Source organism: Melanerpes formicivorus, unplaced genomic scaffold (assembly GCF_026170545.1).
Source record: "Melanerpes formicivorus ecotype bairdi unplaced genomic scaffold, bMelFor1.0.p_v2 SCAF_30, whole genome shotgun sequence".
NCBI classification, from domain to species: domain Eukaryota; kingdom Metazoa; phylum Chordata; class Aves; order Piciformes; family Picidae; genus Melanerpes; species Melanerpes formicivorus.
Window position 1 is genome coordinate 8284337 of NW_027142382.1, and position 27685 is coordinate 8312021.

The following is a 27685-nucleotide window of genomic DNA, read 5'->3' on the forward strand; positions in this document are numbered from 1 at the left end:
AAGGTATCCATACAACTTTAATAACATTGCATCAATCAGACACAAACATGAATTACAATCAAAGTGAGTTTTTCAGAACACAAAATCTTTTGAAAGTTCTCTTCAAAATTTTCCCAAATTGCCTGCATAAGATCAGAATTAAGAGACTCGACTGCTGTCTGCTGCCAACGTTATACAAGCCATTAAACGGGCACCATTCTATGGGCTGCACTTTCAGCAGGGAAACTAGCAAATGAACAATACTGATCATGAATGCCTGCCCAGTGAGACATATCTATGCCCGTGTGTGTGTGTAAGAGAACAGACATTTTTCAGCAGAGTGATTTCAGCACAGGGGTTCCTCATCTGTGACTCAGACCATCCTGGAGAAATGTGGATGAAAACATAATTATGCAAGACCAGTTTGTTTCTGCTTGGCTAAGAAATAACCGAGCACACAGGAGAAAAGCCAGCGTGGCCTTGATAGATTTACAGGCTCAAGGTTAGTTTCACAAATGCTCTGCTGGCAGTACAGCCAGTGTCACCGCGTAAAATGGTTTAAGCAAACAGATCCAACTCCTTCCCAGTTGTTTGCTCCCATCACCACAGTAGGCTGTATTGTGCCTGAGCAGTTGTCTGCATACCCACGCAACAAACCAGATCAAGGAACTATTCCAGATGAAAGCAAGCAGCACATTTGGTTTTTATGCCGGCTCATCACGCATGCATGCTTGCATCACAACAGAACCAGCAGTGGCACAAGGCCTAGAATGCAAAAAATCACTCCTTTTACAGGCAGCTTAGAACCAAGAGACAGCAATGACAAAAACTACATGTGGAGAGGAGAGATTGGAGCTGCACACAGCGAGGTACTTTGCTGTTTTTCTTATACAGGGCTAGCCCGTTTGCAGCAAAACCTTGGCAAAAAAAGGTTGAAAAATGCCTCTACAGAGATTCTAGTAGCTGCTTCAGAGGGGGGTTGTGTCTTGTTAGAATACCTAAAAGCACCATGTTTGAAAATGTGTATGCAGATGTGATGTAGCTCTGTAGAATTCGTGCTATCCCTAATGAAATGATAGTGGGCCGGATTAGCTTTCAACACGAACAAGAGAAATCTTGCCACTCTGATTCCTATTTTAGCGATCGTGTGTTGCAGTAAGAAGCCCTGTTCCGGTGTTTAATTCACAGTAGATCATTTCAGTCTGAAGCAAGCCTCAAGCAGTGACAGCGTCCACTGTGACTTTTCAAATCACATGAAGATGAACGAGTCCTGCAGTTACAAAGGGTCCGAGCCAACACCCAGGGGGGCGCGCGGAAGGTGCCTGCCTGCTAACAGCGAGCAACAGGGCACTGACCAGTGTGCAACGCACCACGTGCCTGCCGCTGGAAACCCAGCTCCTGGGCATACCCAGCAGCACCTCCCCCCTCCCACATGCTAGAAAAACATGCATTAAAATCAAAATACTAATTAAAGAGCTACAACAAACCAGACTACTGAATCAGGTGAACTGCAGGTTCGCCCCGCAGTACACGGGGGGCCGAGGTGGGGCGTGGGTTACCAGATGCACCCTGCCAAACCCGGTGGCTCCTCACCGGCCCACCGACGACCCCGGCCCCATCGTGCTGGGAGAGCGCGGCGGCGGGCCGAGAGCGTACCGCGACACGGCAGGACACGAGAATGGGCACTTGCCCCTTAATGTCGTCCCCTCAACACCCCCATGCGTGCCCTCTCCCTGGTGTTTCTTTCCCCCCATCTCCCCTAGCTGACTCAGTTTCCCTTCCGCGCGCCGAGCCGCTAGCGGCCTGGGGAAGGGGGAGAAGGGACGGAGCGAAGGCGGCAGCAGCCGCGGACGCGTCCCAAGCCGCCGTGCCAAGCCGCCGGCCCGCCCGCCGCGCTACCTGCTGGAGGAGGGGCAGCGGGTGGGGGATCCCCGTAAACCGTCTCCAACCGCGACCCTCCCCGCCGCGCCAGCGCCTCGCCCCCCGCTCCCCCGCCGGCCAATCGGAGCGCTGCGCACGTGACGAGCGTTCCCTTCGATGACCTCATCCCTGGTGTGGGATGACGTCAAATTCAAGATGGATGGAATCACGGCGGTGGCAGCAGCGCGCGCGGCCGAACCCTGAAAGGAGGCGCCGAGGGGGGCAGCAGGGGGGGGGCGCGGCTGGCGGCGGAGAGGGTGAGTAACGGCCGCGTCTCGCGCCCGTTCCGGGGGCTGCCCGCGCCGTATGGGTCTCCCCGTGTACAAAGGCGTCTTTTCCTGACGTAACTCTGAGGTGGTTTTTTTTTTCCCCCCACCGAGCGGGGCTGCGGTCCCCGAGCAGGGCAGTGCGCCTGCGCCGGTTACGAAACTCCTCTCCCTCCTTTTCGCGCATGCTCCCTTCGCTCAGAGGAAAGGGCTGGTGCCCGTTGCGCCGGCAGCCACCCGCCACATAGACTCGCCGGGCTGCCTGCTGCGCATGCTCCGCACCCGCACGCCGCTTCAGCTGTCCCTCATGCGCCTGTGCCGTGCCCCGCCTCTTTCCTCTCAGGCCGGGATGCCGCGGAACTGCTGCTCCACGGCGGCCGGAGCGGGGGGCAGCGCCCGCCGTTGGTTTCCCTCATGGCGCATGCGGGGCGGGAGCGGCGCGCGTGGGGAGCGGAGCGGCGTGGAGTGTGCGGCGGCGTGGGGTGTGCGCGCGCGTGCGCCCCGCCGGGGCTGGGTGGGGTGGCGGGACGGGACGGAGCGCTCCTCCGCCTGCCTGTCCCGCGCGCGCGTGTCCCCCGTGCCGGCGGCGCGCGGCCTCGGCGGGCGGCGGTTACGCCTTGCAGCCGTGTCAGCAGCGGCAGGGACGCCCGGCGCCATCCCGGTGGTGCCGGTGCTTCCTCCCCCGTGTGCGGGAGCTGTGGGTTGCAGCTATCCCCGCGCACAAGTACGGGGACAGGAGCCGCGAGGGCTGTGCCTCAGTGCCGTGGGCCCTCCCCCGTTGGTCTGGCAGGGAGAGCCGCGCCAGCCTGCAAGTTTCGGGGTGGAAAGCAATGCAGCGAGGTTGCTGCGACGCGTATAAGTATATGCAGGTATTAAAGTGTCGCCTTACTGGCCCAAGCGCTCCTTGGCTCCATTATTCATGAGCGGGGAAAAGCACACCTCGGCGCCTGCCAGCATGTGCACGTTTGCAGCAAGCTGTCAAGGGGATTTTTATTTCATAACAGCCGTCGGAATTTTCCTGTAATGCTCCTTGAAGTCCAAACTGTCGTCATATGCCTGGGTTGGACACAGCTCGTGTAAAGTATCAAACGTCAGGAAAACCACCTTAAGGTGTTTCTGTGTCACAGGAAAGACTGTGGAATTTCGTTGTGCACTGAGTAAGCTCGTTTCAGGAATTAAATGGCACTTGTTTTAAAACCTGTGGTGGTGGTTGTTTGACTCGGTGGAAATAGGAGGCAGGAAGGCTGCAGGTATAATAATAAGAGATTGTGATGAATTGCATCATCACACAGCTTTTGTTGAATGAAGATGATGTGGTTATTTTTATCCTTAAGTGATAGGAAGATTTTTTTTAATTATCCAACAAGGCTTTTGATGCTGAATCACAATCAGTAAATGTGCATGACAGGTGAATCTAGTGCTGCTTCAGGTTTGTGCTGACCAAACACTGGCGGTTAATAATGTTCTGTTATGACTGCTCAAACTGACAAATCACTTTGACTAAAATTTTCCACCAGGGTTATGCTGATGTTCTTGAGGGGGAGTTTTGAGCAAACTGTAGCCACCATTTTCACAAACTTTGCAAAACAAACCAAATGATGAAGCCATCTCTTGCATGGAAGGAAATCTGACTTCCCTTATCTCTCAGAAACTTTAGTGCCCACACACTATGCAGTTGTAGCCTCATAAGAGCATTTGGTTTATTCTACCTGTAGAAGATGTACCTAACCTGACTAAAACACTGTCATTTGCATGTTCTCGGTAGGGACTTAAAAGGGAGATGTCACAAATTACAGTATCTGGAATTTCCAGCTACAACAATGTGTTACCAGACTGGGGTTTAGCGCAGGTTTCTCTAGCTGTGGACTGAGGTCTGAGTCTGCTGGAGCCAAGGTAACCCCTGGGGATCAGACTGAGTGACCATGGTGCTTGCTCTCAGGTGCTCTTGCTCTTCCACTTATTTCAACATAGCCTTGTGATCCAAAGCAGGATTAAGGTCCTAATGAGTTGGCTGCATTTTTTAAAGCTTAAGGTAACTTGTCCTTGAGTTCCTATTAGCATTCTCAAGTAATACAAAGAAACAATAGCTTGTAAGAAGTTCCTGAAGTCATCTTTGTGCTATACTTGTAATGGTGCACAAGTGTGATAAATGTGAACATTTGTGTTTCATTTTGCTGATGCTGTAGGTTCCAATGTAACAGGGTGATACTATAAGCTGGTTCAGATTCAAGTTCTTAGACTTGGAACCCTCCAGATCACTGGAAGCTTGATATTACTAAGATAAGGTTTTTGTGTGTGTGATGCTAGAGAACACTGATAGTCCTGTGATCATAGTAATGGCTGACTGTGCTTTTCTTAATAAGGGATGTGCCAACTTCTGGGTTTAAAAGGACAACTTCACAGAGAGCTTTTTCTGAGCTTTCATACTGTGTTGAACTTACTTCTTTTTCAAATGTGGTAGCTGTGAAGCAGTTACTGTAAAAAACATCAAGTAATTTCCCAGTATGGTTTTCAAGGTTCTGAAAGTTGTTTTATCTGCAAAATAGTGTTAAATATGGCCTCTATACAAGTGTAGACTTAGAGGATGGAGGAGCTGGGGAGAGGAAGTCAGGCTGTAACCACCATGTGCTATGGTCTGCACTAGGAGGTATGCTGTGAGTCACACATAGTTGCAGCAATTTGCTCTCATTAAAAGAAATTCTCAGCTTTTGAGCAAGTGAGCCATTTCATAATGAACTTGGCTACATTTACTGATCTGAGATCCTGGGGAGGGAAGAAAAAGAAATCTTCAGAGGCAGCAACATCACTTGTTGCAAGTGGAAAGACTGCAGTATGGCCTGCTTGTAAAATAGACATTCTATGCAGAAAGAACTGCTTTCCCCAAATATTTATGGTTTATATTTAATAGTCTGTGTACTGTGATATTTTTTCCCAGTTTGTTACTTAACAATAGTGTTGAAAACAGCAGTTCTCCTATATTTTCTTTCATTCAGAAGTGAAATGTAAAACAGTCTGTTGTCTTTGCTCGTTGGCTACTTTATGTATCATGTTGTTCTAGAACACTTCAGGGATATTTTAGGCAAAAAAACCCAAAAACAAAAAGTGTTGAACAACTTTTACCATAATAAATCCATTCTACCTCCACCACCACCACCATCAGTTCATCAGTCTTGCAGCCCATCAAAAATAAGAACATTTTTAAATCGTGTAGTCAGGACTGATGAGGGGCTCTTCCCTCCGAGATTAAGTGAAGCACCACATCTTCGCTGTGCAAAACCTTTCCAAAACCTGTAGGAAAAGGCTTGGAAAATGCTTTGGCTGAATTTTAATTTTTTTTAAAAAGGGAAATTTGGCCTTTCATAGTAATTTGTATGCAGTTAACCTGCATTCCTCAAGAGAGGATGAAATATTTTTTCCCTTTTTTGTCTCAGAGCGTTAATCCCCTTATTCGTGATTTGTTTTACACCATCACTTTAACTGTGAGTCATCTTTAGGTTGCAATTAATTCTCAGTAGCCTCTTGATAAATTGTGGTTATAGCGGGGACAGTTCTTACGCAGGAGACACTGAGTGTCCCTGCCATCCCCCTGCCCCTCATCCCTCTGGCTCACTGATTTCCCCCCAGCATTTTGTGGCTCATACATAGGGCATCACTACACCTGACATCACAATACAATGGAACTAGGACTGTACCAGTAGGCCTAGTAGGCTGGGTGGCCACCAGCTGAAGAATACTTGAGCTACTTTGGGGTGTTTTGCATTCTGGTCAGACTATATTTGTGAGTACCTTTGGAACATTTTTGCAAAAGGAAAGTACTTGTTACAGTAAATATGCCTCACGACAGTCTCCTTTTAACATAAATTAAGAAACATGGAAGGAAAAGCAGCACATTACAGTGATTTCTAAGCACTGTTTGCCACAACTTACTCTACCTGTCATGACCAAAGGAATTAGTTTACTTTGTGCCTGAGTACAGTCCTTCTGCTACTGAAGTCAGCAGCCAAATTCCCTGGAAGTTCAGTAAGAATGGGACGAGTTCCTTGCTCATAAATACTTTTGAGGAATAAAGAACAAATGCATAGTGTTTTTGGTCATGTAGGAGGAAATTTTAAAAATCATATTTCTTTTTAAGTCTATGAGATGTCACCGACCTCCAAATACATGTGGACTCAGAGTCAGCTGAAAATCTACGTTCTGTTCATGTCTTTGTAAAACTCATGTAAAAATTGCTGTTGCCTTTCCACTTGCACAGTATCCTGTATCATCTTCCCAGTGTCTTGCCTGTATGAAATGCTGGCTGAACAGAGGTGATGGCTGAATGGCATTTTCGTTGGGTCCCTCTGTTTTCCTGACTCAGGGTTCTTTATCCGGTGTACAGAAAACCAATCTGTACACAGAGCTGGGATATTTTATTCCAGTTCTGCATGGGCACTTAGGCAATAACTCACAAAACCAGTACACCCCAGGCATCACAGGGAGTCCTGCATACAGGAAGGTGACTAAGGAAAAATCACACTGCAACACCTGATTGGTCATCTACCATTATATGACAAGAGTGTGTTTGCCTGTGTCTTGACTCCTGTCCATCTCATGATGTTAAGGTGGTCCTACATTGACATGTAAAGTCCCCTCCTAGGGCTGTGCAGTTTAGTATTATAATGTATTACAATCATCTTACAGTAATTAAACATTATGTTTCAGTTCTGTGATCCGTCACTAAGTCTTTGATCAACTTTCCATTCTGTACAGTTTCTGCTCAAATTTCATAAAAGCAATGCTTGACCTTTGCTAACAAAGGTTGACTAGAAACTAATTGGAGTGTTGTGATCTTGAGGACCTTTTGTTCTAGTTGCAGCGGACACCAAACACCACCTTCATGGTTGCCTAACTTTGTAATGCTGTGCTTGCCGGGTTTTGATAATTTTTAACTTGCCATTACCTTCAGTGGGTAGAAGATCCATTTTCTTCGTTATGTTTCTCACTTGGCAATTTTTTAGGCTCAACTTTTACATCAGTTCTGCATGTTTCAGAGTAAGGGCACGACTTTTCCTTCCATCTTTTGTTTTCTTACAGAAACCTTAGTGTAAACACAATTCTGTCGATACAAAGTTCTCTTATGTGGTTAAAATTGGCTTTTCTTTCCCATCAAAAATACTCTATGCCTGTAAAAGCACCTTTATTTTAATAGAAATACACCCACAATTAGGGTTTGTCACCTTGACTATGTCAGCAAAATTAAAAGCAAAGAAAGAATGGCTCACACAGCAGATGATGGAATATGTTAGTGTATTTAAGTGTATCTCAGCATTACAATAAAGTCAACCTGTAGAAAGAGGACAAGTGTACACCTTTGATGTGTATCTCTTCCTTTTCAAATTCTTTGTTTCATGCATCTCTTAGTTAAAAATTGTATGATACATGTATGAGTACGAGGATTTTCTAGGTGTTTACATTGTATGGACCCCAAGCCTTTCAATCTTGTTCCATCAGAGAGTTTAATGGCAGTATTAAAGAGCTCTTCAGGTTTTGTTCTCAATGTTTTTTAGGGACAGGTATTTTTAAACTCTTCAGTCTGTTGATTTTACAGCAGTTTGGCTTTTACACACCTTTGAGCTGAGAAACTTAGGCCCGGGCAAGTATTTTATCAAACTGTTTGGTGTGCTTTAATTTGCATCAGCTCTTTAGAGATGAATCAGAAAAGCTCCCAACCAGTGCTCGTTCCTGCCCTCTCCCTTACATCCAGTAGTTGTGCAATCCTATGGTCAGCTGGATTAGTTTACTCATCTGACAGCAAGCTGCTCCTTCCTTAGTGGGGGAGGAGACAGGCACTGCTCTTTGCAGGAGCAATCCCTAGTTAGATTGGGCTAAGAGTAAAATGAAACTGCACCCTTATCTGCTGCTTGTTTGCAAAGAAGAATGAGAGGGGCAAGTGGAGGTTGTAGTGTTGCTCTGACATTTTGTAGTTTGCTGTAAGTTGGGAGCTGGTTTGAGTGTCAAGTTGGCAAAACTACAGGTGTGATCTGACTGAGAAATAGCCTAAAATATTTCTAAAATAGTATCTACAAGAAGTGTGCAAGACTAATTTCTAGTCTTGTATCAAGATAACTGAAAATCATTTATCTCTAGTGGATGTAAAGATAGAGACTGCACAACAGTATAGAATTTATTCTCCTCTCCCTAAATTTCTGCTTCTGTATGTGCAGTGAATAAATAGCTGGAAATTTACATGTCAGTTTCACACACTTAACAATTGCGTTATTTATCTGATTTTATGCCTGTCTGCCTACCAGTGAGTCTCTTCTTGCTGCTGACTTACCAGAACTGAAAAATATTTAGCTTCGTGGAGGCAGTTCACATGCATTCTGTGGTGGAAAACAGCTATGGGAAATGAAATCATATATTACAGTATCACAGTATATTAGAGGTTAGAAGGGACCTGCAGAGATCATCCAGTCCAACCTTCCTGCCAAAGAAGGATCACCCAGGACAGAATCCCCAAACTTGCAGTAAGAGATTACTCAGATATTTAGTTAAAAAACCATTATAGAAGTGCAAACAACCTTGCTGGGTAGGTTTGGAACTTTTACTTACAGCATTTAGGGGTATGTAGGGGTGTGTATCTGTAAATATACATGGACTGTAGGAGAGTGAATATGTTACAAAAGCTACCAATGGGGTAAGAAGCATTTAAAATGTTGTTTAAATAAATAAACTCAATAAAGTAGTGTTTAAATAAACTCAATAATATGCAGCATAGGATCCCTGAGTGGATATTTAAGCAGTGTAGGTTTCTTTTGTATGTGTCCTCTTGATGAGCATTGGGGCTCCCCCCCGCATTCCCCTTGTGTCTGAAACAGCACATGATTTAGCAAAGCCATCAGATCCTCTGCAGAGCACTCACAAATGAGCACAATGTTTCTGCCTTTACCTGAGGATACCCCAGTAAGTCACTAATATTTCTTGGCCGAGTCTTACAATCTCTGTTTCCTTGTGTTTTATTGGGTTTTTTTCAGTAGGTTTGTCCCCACTACACTTCCCCTGTGTGTTTTCCCTGCTGTTCAGTCTCTGTTGTTGCCTGTCTGCTCTGTGTGTTTCCTCCTTCTTCCTCATATTCTCCGCTTCTAGCTGCCGTTTCTTACAGCCCGGGCGCCTCCTTGCTGCAACAAATGCATCTCGCTGAGCGTTTCAGAACATGTCTTTCCCGTTGCCATCCCCAACATGCTATTAACAATGCTTTAGCTGGCAGCTGTGTTGTGATAAGAGAAGTGCGCAGGCAAGATTGTCTTATCTTGTTGCTTGTGTATTTGCAAGTATAAGCTGTTATGCTGAAGTTGTTCACCCAAATGTCAGCCTGATTCTATTTGTGAAGCTTCAGCACCAGAGACTAGTGTCTGAAGGTGAAGCTTCAGATGGGCAAAGCTGATTGAACAGCTTGTTGATAAAGAATGGGTAGTTTCAGTGCTTCCCTTGCTGCAACACTAATACTCATCTGACCTCTCAGTGAGCTGATTTAAGCTCCTAACCTTTAAAATAGCAAACATATGAAAAGATGGATTGATTTTCTTTTGGTTGTTTCCTGCTTCATTTTAGGGAACTGAAGCAACTTACTGGGAGGTCAAATGAGCAGCAGAGCTGGTGAAAGGAAGAGGATGGTGAAAGGAACAGACCTTGAGCAGGAGATGTAAGACAGAGGAAAGGAAGGGAAACTACCACTTCAAAGGCAGGTATCCGTTGAAAATCCATAAACTGCTGGGCCAAAGATTAAACTTTTTCACCCTTTCTTTATGAAAAGATTTTTCTTTTTTTTTCTTTCTTTTTAGAAAATCATTTTCAAATAGTGGAGAGTCTTTCTCTATCCTTGTTTTGGAAAAAAATAAAATAGCATTTTTATCATTTCTCAAGGCTGGGGAGAGGCCTTGAGCACAGCCCTGTGAGGAGAGGCTGAGGGAGCTGGGATTGTTTAGCCTGGAGAAGAGGAGGCTCAGGGGTGACCTCATTGCCCTCTACAACTACCTGAAAGGTGGTTGTAGCCAGGAAGGGGTTGGTCTCTTCTCCCAGGCAACCAGGACCAGAACAAGGGGACACAGTCTCAAGCTGTGCCAGGGGAAGTTTAGGCTGGAGGTGAGGAGAAAGTTCTTCACTGAGAGAGTCATTGGTCATTGGAATGAGCTGCCCGGGGAGGTGGTGGAGTCCCCATCCCTGGAGGTGTTCAAGAGGAGATTGGACGTGGCACTTGGTGCCATGGTCTAGTCATGGGGTCTGTGGTGACAGGTTGGACTCGATGATCCTTGAGGTCTCTCCCAACCTTAGTGATACTGTGATCATGTAGCAAATAATGGTACTTAGGTTTTAGAAATCTAGATTGATGAGAACAATGGAGGGCCCTTGGAAGATTGACACTAAAATCTCTTCTTGGTGGTCTGAAGGAAAGCTTGAGGTGCACCTGGGTCTGGAGTTTTGCTGAGGACCTGCAAAAAGAGTTTTGTTTCCAGTCAGTAGTGAAGATGGCTGGAAAAAATGGCTGGAGAGAATAGAAGCAGATTTGCTGGAGGAAAGAGCCTAGGTACTTAATGGCAAAATAATCTTCAGATAAGGCAGTATGAGTCCTCAAACCCCTGGAATCAAATCTAGTATTAGAAGAGATTGCCATAGTTCTGTTATCTACACAGTATCTAGGCATACCTTTTGTGTCAGGGTTGAGCACAGTCCACCAAGCACTGGCTTTGGTGGCAAACTGTTGGAAAGGTTCTTGTCTTCCTGTAGCTGCCTCACTGACACAGTTTGCTGCCTCTTCAGTTATGCCTGTGCAATTCTTCGTGAGCTTGTGTTTAATATAAAAGTTGACCAGCACTTGAAAAGAAATGCTGTTTGGTTTTTCACATGTTGTCTGATCTGCTATGTAATATAGGCCTGCAAATATTTGTACTGGCACAGCTGAAGGAGTGAACTGCAGTGTGCAGCTATGATGAACAGAAGAGAGCAGGAATGTATTGGATCAATTCTGTTATTGAAAAATGTTTGTATAGCGACATTTTATTACACTGTACTTTAACTGTAGTAGGTTTTTTTACAAGTAAATATTCCAGGCTTTAAGATGATCTGTGTAAATGTCTTTAAATGGTTCTGCAAACCAGTTCTGGTTTGGTTTCTTAATGTATCATAGCTTGTTTTATTCCTGCCTGTTGTGTTTAAAGGCTATTAGGCTGAAAGTCAACCACTTGAATTGGGAAATACCAGGATTAAAGCTTCCTTTGCAGGATTAATTTGGTCACTTGCCATGTGTGTATGTTGCAGCCGTGGTTACTGTTAAAGTGACAGAGTTAAATTGCAGCAAATGGCTCTGCACAGAACGGACGTGCTCTGAGACGGAAAGGGATGGTTATAGTGGGATGCTTATCTCTGTCTTGTTTACTGTGATAAATTGAAGGTGTCCTACGAATAAAAAGGAGACTGTAGAGAGAAGGATGGGTCACTGCTGAATTCTGCTTTAGATGTGTAGATTTCATATCGGTCTCTACCCCATAGCATTACTGCGTTACAGTGGACAGAGGTAATGGTAATTACATGGCATTTATTCTGCAAGTGTCTTACACAAAACACAGGATCTGGGTAAAGCAGATTAAAATGAAAGACTGGAAATATTTCAAACTGTTTGACTCATATACTCCTTACCTTGTATTCTTGAAGTATTGGTTCCGCAGCAACTCACACTGGGTGTCTCTACAGTGATGCTTAGTTCACATTTCTTTCATAAGCATGCTGTTGATCTCTTACCTCCATATACCATGCTGCATCTTGCATCCCAGATGAATCATTTGAGTTTGCAAACTCAGTTTCTTTCAGGTGAAGCTAAAGGAAAAGATGCATTCCTGAAACACTTGTTCTAATAACACTTCAAGTGTTAATGAGTGTTCACACCACAAGACTGGACTGGCACCAGTCAGATTCCACCACTTTACACTGCAGTGGGATCCTCACAGAGAGATCCTCAAAGGGACTGGTAGTGCAGCCCTCCACCCCCTCACTCAGTAATTATAAGCAAAACATAGAAAGCAAACTAAACCATATTGTTTTCTCATATTCATGGTAGTTTGAATGCTCTGCCTTTTTTTTTCACATGAGGGGAAGAGCATTATGCATCACAACTATCTGAAACACTCAGTAAAGACAGATCTAGTAAGGAGTTCTGCTTTTGCTATTGCAGTGACACTTAAGTCATTCAGTAGTTTGAGGCAGAAGTGGTAGCTCAATACTGTGACATGTAGCACCCTTTAAGGAATTTCTCAATAATACTAATTTAGATTTTGATCACTTATTTGTATCCATTAGTTGTAAGATTTACCACCCTCATTTATTAATAATGGGCTCAGGGTTTCTTTTTATTTTATGAACTTCTCAGGGTTTTTTGTAAGCTTTTTGTAGTGGCAGCATACATTATGTATAAATTATAAACTGTTCTGGGTTCACCTGAGGAAGAGTTAATTTTCACAAGAAGCTGGGAGGTGACATAGTCAGGACAGCTGACCTAGTCTAGCCAAGGGGATATTCCACACCATGTGATGTCATGCTCAGTATACTAAATTGTCATCTCAATCCACGAGTTTTTCTTCCAGTTCTCCTCATCCCACTGGGATGTGAGCAAATGGCCATGTGGAGCTTAGTTGCTGGCTGGGCCTAAATCACCACATAGACTGAAGAGCAGCTTCTCAAATCACCTGCAAAAAGAAGATAATTGCTTTTAGCAGACATGTCATTGACTTGTTTTCCTATTACCATGGAGGAAGGTAGTAAATTCTTACAGGTTAATTTGAGCAGAATTGTAGGAATGATGTCCATGAAAAAAAGAAAATTGAATATTGCTGATTTCCAGATATATAAATTTCAATTTGTGCCATAAAAGTTGTTTAAACTAACTTAGAACCTGATTTTCCTCTTGCATTGAGATCTTATCAGGAGCAGTCTATTGAATTGTTGAGACATTCTGCAATATGGAGTGGGCTGTGCATATAGACCATGAAGATTTCTCCACTGCAGTTTTATTTGTGCTTATTGTACTCTTGGACACATCCAAGGGTAACTGTTCCTCAAGTATATGAGTTGTGTGCATTAAAGTGCTCTTATGCTAATGAATAAAATGGGGAGTTCAGTTCTCTGGTTGCTTTTAAACTAGGATGAAGCAATGCAGGGGTGCTTTAGGTATAATTACATTTCCAAGAGACCAGATCTTGTCAGTATAGTTCTAAATGACACATACTGGATAAATAGAATAGTATATTAACAGCACTAAGCAGTAAGCAAACATGCTGAATTCAGGTAGATTACAGACAATAATCCTGCTTCCTTCTCCCTTCCCAGTATTAATGCCCCTTCCACCATCCTATTAGAAGCAGAAGAAAACCACATTAATTTGTTTAGTCAGCAGGAGACTGTCAAGATTGCTTAGCCTCAGAAAGGTGGCTTGGCATAATTAAGATTTAGCTACCTAGTTGAACTGTTTATCAATACAGTTGGGAAGAGAGATCTTTATAAACCTAAACATGAGAAAAAGATGATTGAGAGTGAAAGAACTGAGCTGTTCCTTCTTGTGGACAGGTATGTTAGAGGAAGAGAACACAGCGCTCCCCCTCCCCCCCAGTTACTCAGGTGTAATGATGTTGGTGTAAGAACAAAGATTAATAGCATATTTGAACAGCACAGGAGGTGGTTCTTCTCAGGTCTGTATGTCTTTTGGAGCCAACAGGGTTGTTTTAATTCCCATACCTTTCTCCAAACAAGCTGTTTTCTTCATCAGTGTTGATGGTAGTTTAGCCACTTTGTGAAGTGCAGGGGGATTAGGTGTGTTTGTCTCTAACAACAGTTCACAAAAGGCAACCTACAACTTTCTTTTTGTTGTTGTTGTTCTTTTTCAGAAACATCAGAATCATGGAGGGGCTCTTGCATTACATAAATCCAGCACATGCCATTTCACTTCTAAGCGCACTGAATGAGGAGCGTCTGAAGGGACAGCTGTGTGATGTTGTTCTTATAGTAGGAGATCAGAAATTTCGAGCTCATAAAAATGTTCTGGCTGCCAGCAGTGAATACTTCCAGACTCTGTTCACAAATAAGGAGAATGAGTCTCAGTCAGTGTTTCAACTCGACTTTTGTGAGCCAGATGCTTTTGATAATGTTTTAAACTACATTTATTCTTCATCCTTGTTCATTGAGAAAGGCAGTCTTGCAGCTGTGCAAGAACTGGGCTACAGTCTTGGAATATCCTTCCTTACAAACATTGTTTCAAAGAGTCCTCAAGCTCCTTTTCCAGCTTGCCCTATTAAGAAAATAGTGTATCAAGATGAAGACGAAGGTAGTTCTCAAAAGAGAAGTGTCATTGTCTGTCAGAACAGAATTGAAGCACAAGCAAAAAGTACAAATCAAACACAACATGATTTAAGCCATACTTCTAAACCTTCACCCTCCATTGCTATCAAAACTAGCAGTAGACCACAAGTAACAAAACCAGCCGAAACCCTTCACAACTTATCACTGACTGAAAGGAGATGGCTGAAAGAAAGCCCTGTGAGCTACACCAAGGTTCATGAAACTTCTGGAGCTGTGGAGGATCAGAGCAGGGGTGGCTTAGTGAAAAGGAACCCAGTACTGCCTCAAATGCCTTTAGCAGAGAAAGAAATTGCAAACGATGAACCAGGAAGCAGTGGTCAGCTTCTAAGAGGAAAGGCTGCAGAGATGTCATTAAAAAGACCACGTCCGCCAGTCTTGTCTCTGCGTGGCTCATCAGAATCCACATTTTTGTTGCGAGAGGCGGGAAAAGGAAATGGTCAAGGTGAAGACAGGAATTTGCTATACTATTCAAAGTTAGGGCTAGTAATCCCATCTAGTGGATCTGTTCCAGAAAACCAAAGTATTGACAGAAGTGGGCCACTAGTAAAAAGTCTTCTTCGAAGGTCGTTGTCCATGGACAGCCAGGTTCCCATTTATTCACCTTCTGTTGACCTAAAACCTTCACAGGTGTCATCATCCTCCTCGCCAGGAACTAATGATTCCCAGAAGACATTTAATGTTGTATCTCAAAAATCATCCTTGAAAGAGTCATCAGAGAAGGTAACCTTAGATGAAAAACCACAGGTAATACACCCGCATCGCCTTAGGTCTTTCAGTGCCTCTCAGTCAACTGATAGGGAGGTTGCTTCCCCTCTCACAGAGGTGCGAATAAAAACTGAACCTAGCAGTCCACTTTCAGATCCTGCTGACATAATAAGAGTTACAGTGGGTGATGCTGCAGCATCAACAAATAAAGACTTTCCTTTTAAAACTGAGGATGATCACAAGGAACCAAATAGACTTCCAGCAAAAAGGAGATTCCAAGCTGATAGAAGACTACCATTTAAGAAACTGAAGGCGGTTGAGCAGATGGGTGAGCAGGCTTCTCCGGGATCAGAAGAGAACTTTGAGGAAGGCTCAAGCCCTACTCACCTTGATGCTGATTTTCCTGATTCTGATGTCAGTAAAGAGGAATACAACGAGATGGAAGAAGCAAGACCGAATAAAAAGTTTAAATGCAAACACTGCCTTAAAATTTTCAGATCAACAGCAGGTCTTCACCGTCACGTTAACATGTACCATAATCCAGAGAAGCCCTATGCTTGTGACATATGCCACAAGAGATTTCACACAAATTTCAAAGTGTGGACACACTGCCAGACACAGCATGGAATTGTGAAGAATCCCTCTCCAGCTTCCAGTTCTCATGCTGTTTTGGATGAAAAATTCCAAAGAAAACTGATCGATATAGTGAGAGAGAGAGAAATCAAAAAAGCTCTGATCGTTAAACTAAGACGTGGCAAGCAAGGTTTCCAGGGACAGGCTGCTTCACAAGCACAACAAGTCATCAAAAGGAATTTAAGGTCGAGAACCAAAGGAGCCTATATTTGTACCTACTGTGGGAAAGCTTATCGTTTCCTCTCGCAGTTTAAGCAGCACATAAAAATGCACCCAGGGGAGAAACCAGTTGGAGGAAGTAAGGCTCCTAAGCAGAAAGATCATGCTCACATTGAAAGTCCAGTAGAAAGCAAAGAGGTTTATCAGTGCCGTCTCTGCAATGCTAAGCTCTCTTCACTTATTGAACAGGGAAATCATGAGCGACTCTGCAGAAATGCTACTGTCTGTCCTTACTGCAGCCTTAGATTTTCTTCTCCAGAGCTGACACATGAGCATGAGAGCAAGTGTGAATACAAGAAGCTTACTTGTCTTGAGTGTATGCGCAGCTTTAAATCATCCTTCAGTATTTGGCGTCATCAAGTCGAAGTCCACAATCAAAACACAATGGCTCCATCAGAGAACTTTTCTTTACCTATCCTGGATCACAATGGAGAAATAACTAGTTCATCAAGACTGGCTTCTCAGTCAGAGTCCAATAAAATGAACAATTTCGTAGCTGCAAAGGAAGATGGTGTATTCAGTGATTCGTCAGAACAGATAAATTTTGATTCTGAAGACTCCTCATGCCTACCTGAAGACTTAAGTGTATCCAAGCAATTTAAAATTCAGATCAAAGAAGAGCCTGCGGATGATGTGGAGGATGAGGTGACTGAAACCAGCAGAGAACCTAAGGAAATAGTCTCCAACAAAGATGCTGGTTTGTGGCCCTGTGAAAAGTGTGGGAAGATTTTCACTGTACGCAAACAGCTGGAGCGTCACCAAGAGCTCTTGTGCTCTGTGAAGCCCTTCATTTGCCATGTGTGTAACAAGGCCTTCCGAACCAATTTCCGGCTATGGAGTCACTTCCAGTCTCATATGTCACAGGCTGCAGAGGAGTCCGCAAATAAGGAGCCTGATACATGTCCACCAGCTAGTTCCCCATCACCACCACCCCTACCTCCACCCCCACCCCTCCCTAAAATACAGCCTTTGGAGCCTGATAGTCCAACAGGCTTGTCTGAAAGCTCCACTACTACTGAAAAATTGTTTGTACCCCAGGAGTCAGATACGCTCTTTTATCATGCTCCACCACTCTCAGCAATCACATTCAAAAGACAGTACATGTGTAAACTCTGTCATAGGACTTTCAAGACCGCTTTTAGTCTTTGGAGCCATGAACAGACACACAATTAGCTTTAACGGACACCTCGAAAAGCTGGTTTAGTGGAGCCTGAGTTCAGGATCTCAGATACACACCGTATAAACCAGAAATCCAAGAGAGTCAAGACCACGCCGATGAAAAACCTGGAATTTGTGATGCTGCTTGGATTTGAATATTAAGGTAAACTAACTTGGTTGGTAGGTGGAAGGCAAAGTAAATTAAAACACTGTGGTCTGGGATCTAATAGTAACAGAATCATTTTTCTTTCATTTAACACTGAAACGCGTTCACATCTGGGTTGTATGCATGGATCTTCATCCTGTGATGTTGGTGTGTGCGTGTGTACTATATATAAAGTTATATATTAAATGAAACAGCAAGAGCAACTTGGATTTTAACTGTGAGTTTATAGTAGTGAAATACTGTAACCAACTTCATTAATTCAACCAACTTCATTAATTTGGTTGTTTTTTTTAAATAAACCAACAGAAAAGCTCCATTATACATAGTTGCCACGCACTTGCAGTTAGGGAGGGAGTGGTTGGAGTGTCTTGCTGTATTGACTTAGGTCTTAGAAACCTTTAGCAATAACAAACCTCAAGTTTGAATAATCCTGATGTTATTGGATACAAGTGTTTGCTATTTTAAGGGAACATAGAATTGTTTTGTTGTTATATGGAACTTGTGCAAATCAAAATAGAGTCTAAAGTCAGCAATATTATTACTAAGATTTTTATATAAAAAGTGGCAGCCAGCCTGCTCTCAGCCATTTAGTGATAAATTTCTAAGGAAAATTGAGGGGGGAGGGGGTGCTTTGCTTTATATAATGTCCCAAAGACTAATTTAGATACTTGGGTAGCTAAAGTCATTGTATTAACAGCCATCGTAATGCAAATGGTACTGTTTGTTATATGAACTAAGACTGAGCAGAGGTCAGACAAGTTTCATAATTTAGTTTCCACTGTTTGTACAACTGTTTGTAATTCTAACTACCAAGGAATGTATAACAAATAATTTAAAAAAAAAAAAGAAAACAACAAAAAAAAGAGAGTTAAGGGACAGAGGAAGAGTTGTAATCCTATAGACAGTAATAAGCTTGGCCATGAATACAAAGATATGTTTTAACAAAACCTAGAAATGTAAATATTTATATAGATACCTGTATAAATGGAGAAGTATGTATTTGAAATTTGTATTAAGCCTACATATCCAGCTCAAAGCAGAGGGGGGAAAAAAATAATCACACTACAATCACTGCATTTTCTGAATACAATGCCTAGAGTGTTTCTTTCTGCCGCTTTCTCTCATACGTGATACTGTGGTGCAATTGTCTGATTTGTTGAAAATCATGGTAATAATGGGCTGCAGGTTTTCCTTGTGGTTCCATTAGTGTACCTCAAATCACAACTGGAGCATTCAGTGTAAGCCGGATCATAGGGATTTTCCAGCACAGTAAAGGGTCCAAAATCATTCTATAAGGAAAGGAAATAGTTACTCAGAGGGAGATAGTAAACTGACAGTGAAAGGGTCTTCGGCTAGAATTTAAACTTAATGGAGTGGTGATGGATTACAGTGATGGTGAATGATGCAAACAGTATTTGTGATGTTGACCAACTTTACTCTGTGTGAGCTGGGAGAGGAAGGCTGCATTTGACACTATGGAGTCAGCATGCAGTCTGCACTTGCGGAAAGCAACAGGCATTTGGTCAACCGGTTTCAGGGGAAGCTGGAGCAAGGCTTTAATTCTGTCTGTGACCACGAGGGTTCTTTCCAGCATCCCAGACTCAAAAAGAATTACAAGCTGACACCGGGATTCAGCAGAGTTAAGCACAAGTGTAACTCCTAAGAATCTGAGGACTGCCATCCTTAGTTAGGCACACACAGGAGTAGGTTTTCCTGAGGGAAGGCCCAAGTGTGCCACCATTGCTTGGAACAGGTTTATTAGACATATATTATTATTATTATTCCTGTAAGTTCATTTTAAAAGAATTGGCTCAGGATGGACCCCTAACCTTTTTTTTCAGCTAAAAGAAAAGAGAAAAAGAAAAAAAAAAAAAAGGAAACAAGACTTGTTTCATTTTTAAATGAAAATCTCAAATTGTTAATAAACATTTATAGTGACATGCTGGTCTTTCTTTTTGTCCTCTTTCAGGCAAATTATAGCTTAATGTGATTATGCTAATTTGTTAGACTATCAGTTAAACTGATACTGCCATTGCAATTTAAACATGGTACTAGTTTTAACAGTGACATTTCTAGTTACTGACTTTATTACTCTACCTAGCAAGCTTAAATTTCCTTCTTACCAGAAACAGTTTCAAAATGAAATGGTTGTTGCAATGAGTCTTGTTTAACAAAATCAGGAAAGCATACAGCTTTGCTAAGCATCCTTTAAATGCGCTTAAGAAATCCATGCCTATAAAAGATGAACATGTTGTTGTGAAACGGTTCCTAGATTTTCACCAGTGATTCCTCTACACGACAGTCTGGAAGTTTCTGTGTAGCCTGTTAGAAATCAGAGTCCTTTCTACAGGAAGATGGCTTCTAAAGGAAATTCCACTGTGTTACAGTCATATACTTCCCAACTGCAATTCTGCTATGTGATATGATAATAAATGCCTCACACTTTACATCAAAAGCTTGTCCAACCTCTTTGAAGGAACCTTGACTGTTTTCCTAGTGTTCCATGTATTACACAAAAAGAAGAAAATCTGTAAAATATGTTTGGTCTAAATGAGCCTCCTTCTATGTTTTTCTTTAGGGTTTGGCTTGGGGTTTTAAGTTTCATTTTTAACTTTGAGTTTGATCTGCGTTTTGGGGTTTTCCTTAACACTTTGGTTCCTGTTGTTTCATAAAGGAATTCAGGATCTCTGGAGTTTAGATACGAGATGTTTATATAGCAGTTCTGCTTTTCTATTAGCTTTTATACAGTATCTGAAAAAAGCCCTTGATAGAAGTGTTTATTTTGGAGGATACAGAATAAATATGCTTCCACTTATATAACTTTAATATATGATTAAAAAGTTAAATTATGGAAAAGATGTTAGTTGCTTCTTTATAAATAGAGGTCTTTTGAAAGAGTGTCTAGTTTGGCCAGAGCCAAAATAAAAGGCAGATTTATTGCTACAAAACCCTGTCCTCATTGTATTTTGTTTCACCCTGTACCTGTGTACTGAAGTTGCACAAAGTTAGAGGTCTTCTTTAAAATAAAACGTGTTTTGCCTTTTTTCTTAAACTGGTGACAGGAATGTGCAGATGTTTTAATATATAGATTAGAATCTTTAATTCTTTCCTTTTTTGCTGTTTTCTTAATCTTGTCACGTAAAATCTCAGAGAACTATCCCCTGCTTTGGTAGAAGTACAGTGAAAACTTACATTGCATGTAAAAGGAGCAGAGTAGAGCCAGGAAATGTATTTTGGTTTGGGATTATTTTTTTTTCCCCTTTCAGGCACTGTGTTGGCAAAGCATCTAAGCCTGTGATTAAATTCCATTAAGATCAGTCTTAATTTGTTTTAAACATGTGCTTAAGTTCTTTGCTAAATTGGGACCATGATCAACCTTGAAAGTGATCAATGGCAGAAAAACACATACGGATCTTAAGTCCTAGAACAAAAGTAGTACTGTCCTTCCCTTTACATCAAACCTGCATACCCAGCTTGGGTATATTTCTGTACTTTTACAAAAACAAAGGATGTGAATCAGTAATTTTATTTTATTTGGTTTGGTAAGGGGCAGTGAAACCCCCTGTGACAGTCAGTTGAGCAGATAACCTGCTGGATGGAGCAGGGGTGACGCTAGCATTTTGTCTTGAATGTTTCAGAATGCAGACGTAGCCTTATCTGTGAACCAAAACACAGCTGTCGGAGACTTGGTCCTGCAGTTCCTATTTAAGCAGGCCTTCTAGTGACATCCAGTAGATTTTTTTCCTGCTCACTGAGGGGGGGTTGGACTAGGTGACCTTTAAAGGTCCCTTCCAACCCAACCCATTCTGTGATTCTGAATTTTTTTTGTTGATGCTGTGTGTTTTCCCCCCAAAGTAGGAGATGCGGGTTTGGTCTGAAGCTACACGTACTCTGTTTTTGTTCCAAGCTTCCAGTGGTAAGACTAGAAGTTCCTCACATGGGATAAGGACAGACTATGCCTAACTTCTTGGCACTAACAGTGAGGGTGCAAATACCTGGCATGAGCCTGTAATCTGGCATGTGCCTATACTGTTCAGTAAAATTGTTTACATTTACCTACCAGAAGATTTAGATGAAAATCAAGGCAAGCTTAGGGGTTTTGGTTATTTTTTTTTCCTGTTTGGTTTGTTGTGGGTTGTTTTTTTTATTTTATGTTGCTATTAATGAATCAGTGTTAAAATCTTTTTTGTTGTTCTCGTTGTTGAACACAGCCTGATAGTATTTTCTAATGTCATTGATTTTTGTTTATTTAAAATGACTTGTGAAAACCTGTACTATAGCTGTTGTACATAAAGGGACACTATCAAGAGGAAGGTTGTGTGCAGTAAATGTATTCTTAATACAGATAAGGACTTGATACTAATAAAATCAAAGAATTAAAAACCATAAATTGAATCATAACACCTGAGCTGCTTGAGCATGAATATGCCTATTAAGGGCATCCTTTTTTGTTGCAAGGATGTCTGAAAACTGTATCAGAATTCTGTGGGTTGAGCTTACTTTCCGTGTTGCCTTTTCTCTCACTATTCCAGAGTAAAGGACTCAATCCATTCTTTTCCAGTTTCTCAGTGAGACACATTACCTTTGAAAGACACAATCTTCCCACTCTTGCAGCAGCATCTTTAATTAAGATACATACAGAAAAGCAGAACAAACTCTTCTGCAATGTAACATGCAGCGTTATGTATAAAGTACACTTTTAAAGGCTTATTCTTGACAGTGTCCCTTTTTAAAAAGCAGGAAAATGGGATCACTCTCAGTGCTGGGGCACAGGGGAAAGAGAGTTTCCTGCAGGTTCTAGAAAATGGAATCATCCAGTGTATTTGCTATAGAATTTTCCACTTAGTTACACAGAATCACTTGTCATTTTAAAAGATTATAGAGGGGAGACAAAAGAAGCTGGTTTCATAATCCTGTATACCTTATAGTCATTCTCTATCGGTTCCATGCATCAGGATGGGTTTTTACTTTGGTTTTTTTAGGACTGAAACTTAATAGCTTAGGGTAACTTTTTCTTCAACGTAATGTAAATCCATGCTGCTTTGTACAACTTTTTCTACTGTGTGTTTTCTTTACTTAGATCTTGACTAAGAAATGTTGGCGTCTAATAAACTTACACTTTGTTTCTTTTGAGTTGTTGTGTCTTATACTGGAATCTCTTGGCAAACGGTCCTGTTATTGTACTTCCCCTTGCGTCCCTGGGGTGGGAATTTTGTTCATACAAGAGCATCTTTTGATGTAGTAGTTGGAGGTAAATGATATTTTTTACATTCCTAAAACGATGGCTTTTTATTTCCTTTAACAAGTGACACATTGACCTGTTTACTGGAAAAGACAAGAAAACCAACTCATCTAGACTCTCTCTTGAAAAACTTGAGCACAGTCCAGATTATGCTTCCTAGGCAGTCTGTGCTTAAAATGGGACTTTGTGGAAGCAAGCTTACATCAGCTGAGTGTCTCTTTCATCTAAAATTGGATTGAACAAGAGGTTTGAAAATAGTCAGGAATATTTGTGGTATTTTGCAGTGTTCTCATCAAAAGCAGTTTTGCTGTGTGCATTTCCCTCTCCAAAATAACCCTGCATGGGAACACAGTTTACTAGGCTCCTTTCGTCAAAGTAGATAAGACCTATCTTTGAAAACTCTTAAGGCAATTTTTTTTAACTTACTGGGCTCCACATTTACTGCCCTTTGCCCTTTTGCTTTGCACACTTTGATTGAACTCACTGATAAATTCCTTTCAAATTTAATAGAGAAGACAAGGTCTCAAGAGTTAGCCTCCAACAAGTTTCACAAAAAAATCATTGACTGGGTAGTGAAAAATGGCCTTAGTGGGAAGGATAAGGTCTGCAGCAAGAGTGGGTGCTGAACAGCTGCCTGTGCTTCTTACCCCCGTGTTTGTCACTCTGTGTGTGTGTACTGTCTTGTCAGAGTGGGGCAATAGGTCAGGTGAAACACAGGGCAGAGCTGAAGTACAAGGTCTGCCGAATGATCAGAATCGAGGGTTGAAAGGGCACTCCAAGCTGAAGAGGATTTGGGTCTTTGATACTCTTTAAATGTCTTTGAAAACAGGGATAAAGGGCTCCTGGCCTGTCTCTCCATGGAGTATCCCCGCACATCAGAAGTGAAGTGAACTGTAGAAAAGGCAAAGGCAGGCTGGGGAGCTGCTCTCTGCCTCATTTACAGAATTGTAAATCACCACGTTTGGCTCCCTCTTTCTGCTTTCAGCCTAAAGAACTCCTGCTCTTTCTGCATCCCAATTGTTCATCAGTATTTCCCCTACAATCTTACATGCAGGGCAGTTTGGGTCCTCTGGAAACAGGCTTTGAAAACTGCAGTCCTGAGGGCTTCACCAGGTGTGGCAACTATTGTATCTGGAGATACATTCACAGTTCTCCACCTGCATCTGTGGGTCTTACAAAAGAGATGATCCAAAACCAGAGGAAAACCTTTAGAGAAGCAAATACTGCCTTTTTGACCACCATCCTACATAGTGGTTCCACAGACTTTGGCTTCATGCACAGCTCTTGCTCTGTGGGGCACAGTGCCTAGAGTCCAATTAATGTCACAGCTGTTCCTGCCAATGGTGGGAAAGGTAAAGGCATAGCAGCCCAGGGCTGTGATTAACAAAGCAGCTGCTACTTGCTGCTGCCTCTTCCTCACTCATCAATCCACTGATCATCAAAATGCCATGAGAAGGAAACTTAGCTTTATCAGCTTGTGTTCAGATTATTTGTTTCATGAGGAACTCGACATTAAGGCACACAAAGGCATATAAATGCCTTTTTTTTTTAATCAGAACAACAACAACAAAAAACCCCCACCTTAGTCTGAAAAACTCTGGAGGAGAATCACAGATAGTAAAAGTGAGATTTGAAATTGGGTACTTTTTAGCAAGTATTACTACAAGGCTCAAAAGGGGGAGACCACATTTGGATGAGGGAAAGGCTGTGGATATTGTCTACCTGGACTTTTGAAAAGCCTCCGACACTGTTTCCCACAGAATTCTTGTGGACAAACTGGCTGCTCGTGGCTTGGATGAGCACACACTCTGCTGGATAAAGCACTGAATGGATGAACAGGCCCAAAGAGTGGTGGTCAGTGAAGTTAAATCCAGCTGGCAGCCGTTCACAAGTGGTGCTCCTCAGGGCTCTGCGCTGGGACCATTTCTGTTTAACGTCTTTAGTGATGACCTTGATGAAGTCGTACACTGTGTCAGCAGTAAGTTCACAGATGACACCAAGATAGGTGAGATTGTTGATCTGCATGAGGGTAGGGAGGCTCTAGAGAGGGACTTGGATAATTGGATTGATGGGCCAATGTCAATGGGATGAGGTTCAACAAGGCCGAATGCCAGGTCCTGCATTTGGGCACAATCACAGTATCACAGTGTAACTAAGGTTGGAAGAGACCTCAAAGATCATCGAGTCCAGCCTGTCACCACAGACCTCATGACTAGACCATGGCACCAAGTGCCACGTCCAGTCCCCTCTTGAACACCTCCAGGGATGGTGACTCCACCACCTCCCTGGGCAGCACATCCCAATGACGAATGACTCTCTCAGTGAGGAGCTTTCTCCTCACCTCAAGCCTAAACTTCGCCTGGTGCAGCTTGAGACTGTGTCCCCTTGTTCTGGTGCTGGTTGCCTGGCAGAAGAGACCAACCCCTTCCTGGCTACAACCACCTTTCAGGGAGTTGTAGAGGGCAATGAGGTCACCCCTGAGCCTCTTCTTTTCCAGGCTAAATAATCCCAGCTTCCTCAGCCTCTCCTCACAGGGCTTGTGCTCAAGGCCTCTCCCCAGCCTTGTTGCCCTTCAAAAATGTTAACTCTGAGCAAATTAACTCATAGGCAACAAACTTCATGTAGCTGGAGTTACCCATCGCACCCAGAGTGCCATCCTTGATGAAGGCAGCTCACGATATTGCTTAAGTACAGCAGAGTACAGAAATGTGTCCATGCCAGCACCGTCGCCTCTGGTGGTGCTTGCGCCCTCTGGTGGACAGAATGTAACTGGCGCCAGCAGGTGAAAACTAAGTTAAAATAACAGAAGCTTGTCTGTCATGTTTTCGTTTCTAAAAACCTGCAGTATTTTACAGAAGTCTAGTAAACACACTTTTGAAGAGCCATCATCACAGAAAAAAAAATGGAAAAATCTTTTTCCTTCTTCCATTGCAGTGCCACATACAAGCAGTAAAAGAAATGGTTAGCAATTCAAGGCAGAAGGTTCATTATTAGCCTTTGTTCCTTTTGCACAATCATGACCACTTAGGAATAGATTGTTTACTGAAAACTGGAGAGAGAAAAAAGTGTGATCCTACAGAGGAAAGCAAAATACTTATAATACATCACAGTAAGAGACTTATACAATTAATGGGGGGAATACTGAAGTGCTATGGTGAATGCAAACACCATGGTGCCATCATTTATCTGCTTTCTCGTGATGACATTTTTTTTTTCCTTGGTAGGAAGTATTTCTGGTATGTGAATGGCTCCAAAGCAAAGTGCAAGCACCCAAGGTATACCAGCTTGGGTCCATGGTTACTCTAGTAGAACTGAAACATGGCTTTGCAGTTTTGCTTTATATCTGAAAATCATAATTAGAAATTATGATTTGTCACTGTAAAACATTTCCACCCATTTGTTTTGAAACTTAGCCAATTTGTCAACAATTATATTTATGATACATATTACTTTTTTCAAGATTTGGGGTTTTTTTAGGACCAGGCTTGCATATTCTTACAACAAAGTTATGAGAACTATATTCTGATCTAATTAAAATACTCAGCTCCTGGCAATATTCATTCTTAAGCACTTAAGAAATGTAGGCATTTGAGCAAAGAATTACCTAAATTACTAAATTGCCTAAATAAATTAAGTTTTTCTACTATTAGGTTGTGGGGAATATACTACTTCTTCAACAGAGACTGGTGCTTGGATAGATCAGATATCTCCTGATTTTGCAAATGAAGCAAAACCAAAAGCAATCAGTCAATGTCAAGGTCTAATGGTATCATCATCTCAGAGCCTTTCTTGTATGGTGCAAAATTCCTTCATTAAGAATAGGATGTTCTCTGGAAGATAAAAGCTGGGAGGAATTATTCCAGATCAAGTGCCAGCCAAGTGCTAGTCTCCATCCTAACTCCCAGCTATGGAGCTTGCACAGTGTCACCTCCTTGGTGACCATTGTCCAATGAGGTTTCTCTGGGCATCTCTTTTAGCCCTTGTTCCATCTCTTTGCACACCCATCACTCTCTTTGTGACAGGGGAAGATGTTCCTGGTATGTTAAGTTACATGAGACATGATAGGTCACGCATGCTGATTATCACCTAGAAAGAGGCAACAAAAAACAGGCTGGACAGTACACCTAAGGGCAGAACCAAATGCAGGAGCTGATCTTCCGGCTTCAGCATTGTGCCTCTCCTTTCCCCACAACTCCTGCGCAAACTTGCCATGGTCAGCACATAGAAGGACATGCCTGTTAGCTGCCTCTGGCACAGCAGAGTGGGAGAGGCCAAAATGCTACATGTGAAAGGGCAAATAGTCTCATCTTGCATGAGGAGTAGCATGCTGAGGGGTCACCTTCATGTGTGAAGATAGACAAGTCTATGTCTGCCAGCAGAGTGGCCAGTGAATACAGTGCAGAGGTATCACCTTAGGCTGTTACACTAGCACAACCTCATCATGGAGACACAGTTATAGCCACCTTACAGTAAAGATAGCATCAGACAGTCCTGGGACACTGGAAAAAGCTCTGCTGGCTGAAGTGCAGTTTTGCCAAGTCAAGCATTTCTTGCACTGTTACACTGTCCAGGCAAAGCACAGCTTCAAAAATTAAATCAATTAAATGACTATGATCTCATCCTGCTCTCTTTGCTTGTATCTGCAACATGGGACTCTGGGTAGTCTCTGATATAACACTTTATGGGTGCTAGATCTGAGTCCCTATCCTGCTGTGTACCACCCCGGCTTAAACATTTTCCTGTGCCAAGTCCAAGCCACCATTCCACTCACCTGTAACAAATCTGGAAAGCTCAACAAGTTCAGGGTCCTAATGTTCAGCCCACATTTTCTGACTGTGAGGTGAAAAAGAGCATCCCTGAATGCATGTATGATGAACCTGACAGCGATAGTTAAGAGGTGAGATCTTTCCTTGTGGTTCATGCGCCTGGGGTAGCTCTACCAGCAAAGCATTCCAGCATAGACCTAAGTCAGAGTAAGCCACAGGTCTATGATTTTTCTCCTTGCCTTTTCAACAT

The 27685-nt window shown here is 42.6% G+C and overlaps 1 protein-coding gene across 3 annotated transcripts; it reads left to right on the plus strand.

Annotated features, from left to right (window-relative positions):
- Positions 1–2066: 2066 nt before the first annotated feature.
- ZBTB21 (zinc finger and BTB domain containing 21) lies at positions 2067–22560 on the plus strand. 3 transcript variants are annotated; one of them, XM_068155220.1, is made up of 3 exons: positions 2068–2156; positions 9756–9889; positions 14075–22560. In XM_068155220.1, the coding sequence occupies exon 3, from the start codon at positions 14088–14090 to the stop codon at positions 17274–17276; it is 3189 nt and encodes a 1062-aa protein (XP_068011321.1). In that variant the 5' UTR covers positions 2068–2156; positions 9756–9889; positions 14075–14087; the 3' UTR covers positions 17277–22560. The 3 variants fall into 3 exon arrangements, with proteins under 3 accessions (XP_068011322.1, XP_068011321.1, XP_068011320.1); XM_068155219.1 differs by having other exon boundaries at positions 9756–9885; XM_068155221.1 differs by lacking the exon at positions 9756–9889 and having other exon boundaries at positions 2067–2156.
- Positions 22561–27685: the final 5125 nt, after the last annotated feature.